The sequence below is a fragment of the Hevea brasiliensis genome, chromosome 16 (genome assembly GCF_030052815.1).
Source record: "Hevea brasiliensis isolate MT/VB/25A 57/8 chromosome 16, ASM3005281v1, whole genome shotgun sequence".
Taxonomy (NCBI): domain Eukaryota; kingdom Viridiplantae; phylum Streptophyta; class Magnoliopsida; order Malpighiales; family Euphorbiaceae; genus Hevea; species Hevea brasiliensis.
Genome location: NC_079508.1, coordinates 65,080,615 through 65,090,043, shown reverse-complemented (window position 1 = coordinate 65,090,043; position 9,429 = coordinate 65,080,615). Strand labels below are relative to the sequence as shown.

Sequence of the window (9,429 nt, the reverse complement as noted above, 5' to 3'; positions counted from 1 at the left end):
TTGACCCATTGACGAAACTGCAAAGCAATAAAAATTAAATCCAAAGGCTCATTTCATAATATAAATTTTTAAATTTTATAATTTATTAAAATGTGAATGAAATTAATATATTTTAAACTTTATTGAAATAATTAATATTATCTTCCTTTAAGATTTTAAATGTTAGAAAAAAAAATCCTATGTGGAAGTGGAATATATGAATGGTAACAAATGAAAGAAGAAATCAGCGGTTGATCTGGTTAGAAAGCATGATATGTCAGAATCCAATTGGATTTGGTGTGCCTGAATTGATGAATTCAGTTGAGGAATAGTTCAATGCAGTTACGCAAAAGGAGCTACGTACCAGGGTGTGTAACGTCATTGTTTGCAGGATACTTCTGTTTGGGTTTTCAGAAAATACCAAAACCAGTAAGATTAATACATCTGTCTCAAAGCAAGTCATAAATATCCAATCCCTATATTATATAATCAAAATAAATTCATAGTCCTTCTTACCTAGTTAAGATTAATTTGGCCGATTAAAAGGGAAGTTTCAATTATATTATAGAGATTTTTGAATTATTTATTTTAAAATTTAATTTTGATAAACAAAAAGTGACAAGAAATTATTTCTGATGGTAAATATTTTTTTATTAAAAAAATTCTCATTCCTTTTGAGTAATCCCTCTCATTTGTCAAATGGATTTGCGTCTCTGTTAGGGCCGGCAAGGTCTAATTTTGAATCCAAACTACATCGATAAATTTAGTTTTAGAATCAGAGGACTGAAATAAAATTTAAGGTCTCTTAATTTCTGGTTTTAGTCTTAATTTTAGTTTCAATTCAATTTGGTCCTATTTTAATTAAACTTAATCATCAAAATTTTTAATTTAATTTTGATTTAAAATTAAATTAATTAGATTACACTTATTTAAATTTAATTTTAATTAATTTGACCGGTTCTAAAATGGGGACCCTTGCCAACTTTCGACTCTGGCACCTTTATAGATGGACTATTAACTGAAATGCTGGTTTTAGTGAGCCTAGACATAAAAACATATAAGCCGCCCGTCAAAGTTATCGTACTTAAATTTGAATCTAATTAATATTTTTAAATTTTAAATTTATTTTAAATTTAATTAAAATTTATTCTCAATTATTTGAATCATTAGTTCTAAATTTGATTATTATTACTAAAAAATATTTAAATTTATTTAATTTTATATATTTTAATTAATAATATACATAAAATTTATTTTTATTAATAATTTATATTTTAAAAGTTTAATAATTTTATAAAATATTTAAATCCTATTTTATTTAAAATAAAAAATATAAAAAAATATAAATATTATTATAAAAAATATATATTTTACAATTGATTAGGTATTTATATAAACGGATTCGAATAACATATATTTAATATGAAAAATTTGAATTCAACCCAAACCTATCACGGGTATTATTTTTCACAACCTGTCCTAAACCCGATTATATATGTTACGACCCAACCTATGGGCCGAACCGGCACTAGGACCTGGGCCAGCCTAAAGCCCTCGAGGTCCGTAGTAAGCCTAACTATTCATCAACCCAACTCTAAAGCCCATTGGGCCCAATTTCAAGAATTCAACAGGACAGAGTCCGGCCATAAAGTGGACCTTTCAACGGGGAGTTTTTGACTCACCCGACCTGTAAACACAATATATAATCAATTTGGAAGCTCAGCTCACCCTCCACATACTCAATGTCATAAAAATAAATGGGAGCTCAGCTCACTCATCCAGTCCATCAAACATGCATATAATAATACGTTTACAGGTCCAACATGATAATTATATTACAGACCCAAATCAAATAAATACTTCTAACACATGCGGAAATTCTAAGAGTTAACAGGTTTATACAAACATTAATAAATGACCTGCGAGGGAGAAAAGCAGGTTAACCTCAAAAATATCCTCCTGTGGCCTGGAAAAATATTGAACAGGAGTGAGCGTTCAACTCAGAGAGTAAAATATCAATTTTAACCATAATTTCTATAACTATCTAAAGCTAATGCACCCTATAGAGTGAAATGCAACATCAACAATATTTTCACATCATAACAGCAAAAAGGTAATTTGGAGCATTCACACACCCAGTAATGTCAAATTATAAAATATATGGGAGTTGGTCCCCTATACAGCTCTCTTTAATCCAACCTGTGCCAGCGAAGAATGTTACACTCATTTCATATAGGCATTTTAGGGTAGTTTTGCATTCATTTTGCCCTTATATTTTAGTATATTTTATGTTTTTAGCTTATTTGTTAAATTTAGATACTTTATATTTGATTTTTGTAATTTTGTTATTTTTGATAGGATTTTGTGGCAAATCGAAGATCAATGAGTGCATTAGGAAGTGATTTGAAGAAATTTGGAGTTCTTTAAGCATAGAGGAAAGTTGAAGAAATCAAGCCTTGAAAGAGCAAGTTAGCCGAAATTTGCTTGAGACTTTGCTTAAGATCAGTCAAGCATGAGCAGAAAAGTCTATTTTCTTGTAAGTCTTCTAAGTAGATTTAAAGCTGAAATTTCTTTGAGAAGTTGCTTAGGTTCGTGAAAAATGACTTGGATAATTTTACATCTCATTTTCTATCCACTCCTTGGCTCTTATTTACTTTTAGGGCAGCTTTTTAGGACCATATAAATTCATCATTTTTTAGTTTTTGCCACAAAAGGAAAGGGAGGAAAGACAAAAAGAAAAAAAAAATTAATAGAGAGAGAGGAGACGCCATTTTCTCTTGGGGAGGAGCTGCTGCACCAGTTTTGGAGCTCCAGAAACTAGAGATTTTGGTTCTTCTACCTGGGTTTTTTCTATTTTAGTCCTTTTATCATGTTTTTCTTTACTTTTCCATCAACATTTCTTGTAAATACCATCATGAGTGAGTAAACTCTTTAGATTTCAGAGTTGGGAAATATGATTTAGATTAATTTGTGGATTTGGACTGGGTATTTCCTTATTTTACATAAACATGAGTTTTGACTCCTTCCTTGTGTGCTTGATTTACTTGCCTAATGTTGGTACCCATTGGGTATTGTGTTAATCTTTGATTGAAGGACCGAAATGTGAAAGTCATTGATAAATAATCAAGGATTGGAACTTAAAATAACCTAGATTTAGAAATAAACTAGGATTTTAAGAGGAATTAATTATTGGTTACAAAACTTAATGGGTTTTAAAGTAATCAAATAACATACGAAAGTAGGTTTGGTTATTTTAGAACACACTTTGGTTTGCTTGAAAAAGATATCAAAGAAATTTAGAATCAATTTCCATCAAACTCTATTTTTCCCCAAAAATTGGAATGCCCAAGATAAATCTCAATTAATTTATGTATAAACCCCGAACTCTAGAATCATTTTTAATATAATTAGACTTTCATTTAAATTACCCATTGTTAATTTAGTTTAATTGCGAACTAGAATTAGAATTTATTTGTTTGCTCTTTACCCATTTCAATTAGATTAATCAATTTACCTTGCTTATTTACATTTACCATTTATCCATTAATCATTAGCCCAAATAATCGCTTCAGTCATAGTTTGGTACTCAAACAGCAAATCCTCGTGGGAACGATAATTGATTCATCACTTTATTACTTGAGACGACCCGTATACTTGCGGATTCGCCCCATCAAAGAACTCAAGCCGGACTTTCGCTTAATAAACCAAATCGGGGTCCTAGCGAAGAACTCAAGCCGTGTCTACCCGTCCTGTCCATAGCCAACACTATACCACATGCACGCCAACGCACCCACATTGCTCCAAATTACCACAATAACATCCATGACACTTTAACAGTTGTGAATGCAACATAAAACGTGCCTAGAGTTTAACGACATAGATAATTATATATAAGTGATGCATGGGCATGCTTGAACATATAATAATATCGAAATTACAATTAAAATTAATGTTTTACTCATAGACTTGACAGCAGTCACTGTGGCGGCTGGGCGGAGGAAGAAGGCTGTCTCGGCTCACCTGATAATTTTATTACAATTGTTTAATACAATTGACTCAATATAACCCAAAAAAAGATCAAATACATCCTAAGTCGTGCCGAAAATCCGGCAGAGTCTCGCTTATACCTAGGACCTACCCAACCTGCAAATGAGTTTAAAACACACTTCTATATCCACCAACCATACATTCACATCTCAATCACATCACACAGCCCCTCCTGGGCCTATCCAAATAGTCATCAATCACTATATGTAAAATTACAGTTTAGTCCTTATAATTGACCATTTTTGCAAAAACTATCCAAATAAACTATAAAAATTCTAAAACTTTGCCCCACGGTCATTAGAAATATTACTAGGCTAATGCAAAAAGAATCATAATTTTCTGAGCTATCACGAATATTTTATGGATTTTTAATCCCATTTAAGCACTAGAAAATTATGAAAAAGCAAGGTTTGGGTTTACCTATGCCGATTCTGATCTCAGGAACGCGCTCGGGGTGTCTGACAATGGTAAGGTAGCTAAAATCCTGATCTAATTCTAAGACTTTTTCGGTAGCTGGTCTGTCAGGCCGAAAATTCACAGACCTGGATAACTATCGAATTTCCGCAAATTGAAGGTACCTACACGAAGCCTACAACACGGGCGTTAGTATAAATTTTTTACGGAATTTTCTAAGCTCATTTAATGCTCAAAAAAACACTACGAAGTTCCGTGAGACCCATCGAAAAACGGTGTCGGAAAATTTCGAAATTTATATTGCCGCGAAGCTCTCGACGAGTGGAGCGCTCTGGTACTCTCGGTTTTCTCGTGAGGTTCACGGTTTGCGAGAAATCTAGCCCAAAAGTCAAAATGGGCTAAAACTTCCAGGACAAAAATTGGACAAACCGCTAGATGGATTTTGGTGTTCTTAGTGTCTATGGAAAGCTCTCGAGGTGTAGATGGTGTTTGACACAAGACCCGGCCCAATCGGTGGCTAGATCGGCCGAATTTCGACCGGGAAGACGAAGAGGCTCACTGCGCGTCGCGCTGCTTCGTGCACAGTTTCCCGGCGTTTCAGGCGGCGGCTGACGATGGGAGGAGGCTGGGGTGGCGCGCCGGCGAGATGGGGAGGGCTGGGTGGCGACTGGCCGGGGAGGGGAGGAGGGAGGAGAGAGAAAATGAGAGAGAGAGAAGGAGAGGTCGGGACTCGCGCGAGGAGAAAGAAAAAAGAAGAAGAAGCCGGTCCGATTCGATCGGTCCGATCCAGTCCGATTCGATTCGATCGATCCGATTCAAGATACAAAATTTTAAATTTTTACTCTGCCTTGAGATCGAAAACGAGGCCCAAAAATTTCGAAAAAACTCTAGAAAACTCAGAAAAATTCGTAGACTTCAAATATATTTTTAGTTTTGCCACGTGGTCTTTAAATTAATTTTTAAAAATCATCAAAGTTTTATAATTTCGTAAAATCGAACCCAATTTCTAAAACCCGAAAAATCTCAATTAATTTCCCAAAATTTAATTAAAATAAAATATCAATATTTACCAAAAAATAATAAATTTAAAAATTAGGGGTGTTACAATATACTACTTAAATCCATCCTATTAAGATTCGGTCAAATTAACTATATGTACAAACCCAACCTACTACCATCCCTAAGTGAGCTTGTGCGTAGTCATGAGTTATAGGCATTCGATCCAATTGAATTCTAATAGGATGAATTTAAACAGTATATAATCAGATTTAAAACAAGTTCAGATTTAATGAAAAAGGCTCAGGTTGGATTTGAATTTTATATGTTGAATATCTTTTATCAAACTCAGTTATATAAATTATTAATTAAATATAAAATATATATTTTTTATATATTATATTTTTATATATTCTATTTTTAATAAATAGAATTTAAATAATTTATAAAATTATTAAAATTTTAAAATATAAATTATTAATAAAAAAAAATATTTTGTATGTAGATTTCTGATTAAAATATATAAAATTAAATAAGTTTAATTATTTTTCAAGTAATAATAGTTAAATTTAAGGTGAATTTAAGTAATTAAAAATAAATTTTAATTGAGTTCAAGTATTAAAAATATTAATTGAGTTCAAGTCCCGTTGCCATCCTTAGGGTTGATGACTTGGAGGATTTTTTTGTCACTTGGAGCAGAATGTAATGTGAAAACTTGCATTTGGTAGGTGACTTTCCACCAGAAGCTGCACATGTGCAACTGCGATCTAACTAACCAAATGCATTGTCTACGCTTCCAACAATTTCTACAAATAAAGAAATAATTAGGGCATCCATTTTTAATTCCGTAATCAGTGGCTAATTCCTAGCATAAAATCTTGAGACCTTGACCTGCCACATGGTAGAGGTCTCATGCACTGTCCAAGAAATTGAGAAGCAATTGGCACAATTTAAGCATTGAATTATCTGATCAATAAATGTAAGCAATCCTTGATGTTTGATTTAGCCAACATTCACTGCCTTAATCAACACAACCCCAATATCAGGTCAAACTACCATGAAGAAAACAACACCCCAAGAGAAAACAAAAAATTGTGGAAGACAACTCAATTTCCCTTCACATTTTGGTTGAGAAATGTCAGAGGTTGTATGGATACTCATAAGAAAGTCATATAAAATGATACTACCAGATGCGGACAAATGCATCCCACAAAGCACCAATGGCAAGAACAGCTGGGAGAACATACTGGCCTCTGAGATTGAAACATGGAGAAGCACCCTTCTCATTCAAGGGGGCAGCTGTTGGAGGGGGAGGTGGGTTTTCAACATGAACAGCTAGCTTCATTCCACCAAAACAGAACCCTTTACCACTGATGAAATAGTAGTTGCGTGTTACGTTCAATGGAACCACGTCTCTTCCAGCTCCCCTAGTCCAGTTTTGAAGAGGATGATCAGAGTTACATGACTCATAATCTGTCTTGTTCACCTCTAGCACATTCATCTGGTTCCTGTCATATACAAAAACTGGGAAAAGACTGAAATGAGAATTAAATTTCAAGAAAATTTAAGCACTTACAAACAAAAGTGACATTTCAAGGTCCTATACAGTAATGCTAATTGTTAAAACTGAATATTAGGAAGGAAAATTTATATTTCTCCTTATCATCACAGTTTGTTACCAAGTTTTATATTTTAGGTAATAAAAAATCAATTTTAAAGGTTTTGAGACAAGTTAAATCTAAACCATACACCTGGAAATTGGGAATTGACAATTCATTGGGTTAAATTTCGCTAGTGAACTCAATCCAATCCTTTTGATTTAAAAGAAAAGACATTGAACAGAATCACCGAAAAAGCAACTAATAAATGGCTCAAAGAGTAAAGATTAGCACTTTTTTTTTAAGTAACACCGAACAGAAAATCCAAGAAAGTTCAAGAAAGGAGAACTGTAGAAGCAAAAGGTAAAATTTTAGATTTGAGTGAGTTAGCAAAGCATGCATGAGCATAAGAAAATCCAAGATTTACAACCTTCTCTTTGGCTTTATACAAACATGCATGCTTCTGCACTTCTCATTTAGCAGCCATAAATCTCTCCTCTACTTAGCTTTTTAGAGGTAACTAGTCTTCATTTTTCTGTTTAGCAACTGCAAATTAATTTCATTTTCTCAGCATCCTAACTCTGTTTCCTTCAGTTTAACTTATACACAAATAAGAAATCAAAGATCTGATAATCCAACCCCCATCAAAATTCAACAGTTAAACTAACTTCTCCGGGCAGAAACATGCAAGGATATTCAAACTAGCAACTTAATCTAAGAAACAAAGACCAAGGAAAAGTTCAAGATTTTCTAACTTTTCAACTCACCCGAAACACAAACCAGTTGCAGATCTATTTCAATTACCTCCAAGACCAGTAAAAATGAGCTAAAATCAAATAGCAAATCCGACACTTCATTATATATAGTACAAGACTGCAAGATAACAAAAACAGATAGAAGCAAAAGCTAGATAACAAGCACAGATCTGAAGCTACGTACATAATGGAAGAGGAGGAATAAGAAAAGAAAACTTACAGAGCCAATCCCCATTGTAGAAATGCTTGTCCTTAGCCCAAATAGTGTAGTTTACATTAGTAGTCCAGCCCATGTTAGCTCCTACAATCCATCTAGTTGCAGACACTTCTGGTACCACCACCACCAGTAGCACCACAGCGAACGCCACCACCATCATGACAGGAGAGCCAAACCCACATCCTCTCCTAACTCCCTCCATCTCTCACCACTCTCTCTCTCTCTCTCTCTCTCTTGCCCTGCAGGGACGTTTCAAGACGTTATGCATTTGGCCTCTCTTGGGTTGGTTTATTTATTATATACTAGTATAGAGAAAGTTAATTACTTGTTTGGCCTCTTCTAAGTTCTTGCCGAATCTATAAAACCACCACGGATTATTTATTTTGAAAATCTTGGAGGGTTAAAGGAAATAACGTTGATTAACAGTGAATTAACAGGAGGACCGAGTTTCTAATGGGTGTAGCGAGCTTTAAAGGAGACTAGAGACAGGAGTCGGCCTCAGGCTGAGACAACCGGTCGCTATTTTCGCTTTTAAAACTCACCTTGTCTGTGACTCCGTCTGTCTTGTGCTACTGAGTACTGACTGTTGTGATATTCTTTGCCTGGCTCCTTCTTTTTCTCCCCCTTATTTTTGCATTTTATTTTGTTTTTTAACCATTTATAGTATCATGAAAAATAAAGATTTTTCCAAAATTTTTTAGGTAATTCCTTTCTTCCCCTTTTTCTCTTTTTTCCTTTTAATATATTTTTATTTTTGTTTTTATTTTTTTATATTTTATTATATAATTTAATATACGAAACATCTCATATTTATAAATTTTTTTAAAAAATAAAACAACAAATGCCCCATTTTTTATTTAAATAAATAATATTCATTCTTATTAAATAATAATTATTTATAAAAAATTACTTTATTAAAAATAAAATCATTAAAGACTCTCCAATTATTTAATTATTTAATTCAAAACTATAACGGTTCATTTGCAACCAAACAGTCTAGTCTTATGGTGTAGGCTCAGCCACAGGTCTAAACCAACCCAGAATCGGCAACTTCGAGTCGGTGAGCCGGTAGAATTGAACTGAACCGATTGTTGGTCTTGGTCCAACCGAGACAATAAGGGTTCAGTCCACTTGGCTTGTGTTCCATGAAAATACTGTTTCTTTTTTTAAATATTTGGTTTGATAATTAATTAGGTCAAATACCCATTTTTCAATTTTATTATTAATTTCCTCTGATTATGTCAATTATATTCTTTTTTTCAATTATATCAAAATTAATATTTATTCTAATTTTATTAATTTTCTACATATTAATTGTATTGATTTCTTTTTATTTTTTAAATTATAAATAAAAAAATTCTTTAATTATTGATCAAAATTTCTTAGTTGTATTATAATCTAAGGAGTCAAAATATTTTTTTTC

The 9,429-nt window shown here is 33.0% G+C and overlaps 1 protein-coding gene across 1 annotated transcript; it reads right to left on the bottom strand.

The window, feature by feature from the left end:
* Nucleotides 1-6,376: 6,376 nt before the first annotated feature.
* LOC110666180 (early nodulin-like protein 17) lies at nucleotides 6,377-8,271 on the bottom strand. Its single transcript, XM_021826591.2, has 2 exons — nucleotides 8,010-8,271; nucleotides 6,377-6,960 (listed from the first exon to the last, which is right to left on the bottom strand). Exons 1-2 carry the CDS (start codon nucleotides 8,206-8,208, stop codon nucleotides 6,620-6,622), a joined length of 540 nt encoding a protein of 179 aa, XP_021682283.2. The 5' UTR covers nucleotides 8,209-8,271; the 3' UTR covers nucleotides 6,377-6,619.
* Between the last annotated feature and the right edge of the window lie 1,158 nt (nucleotides 8,272-9,429).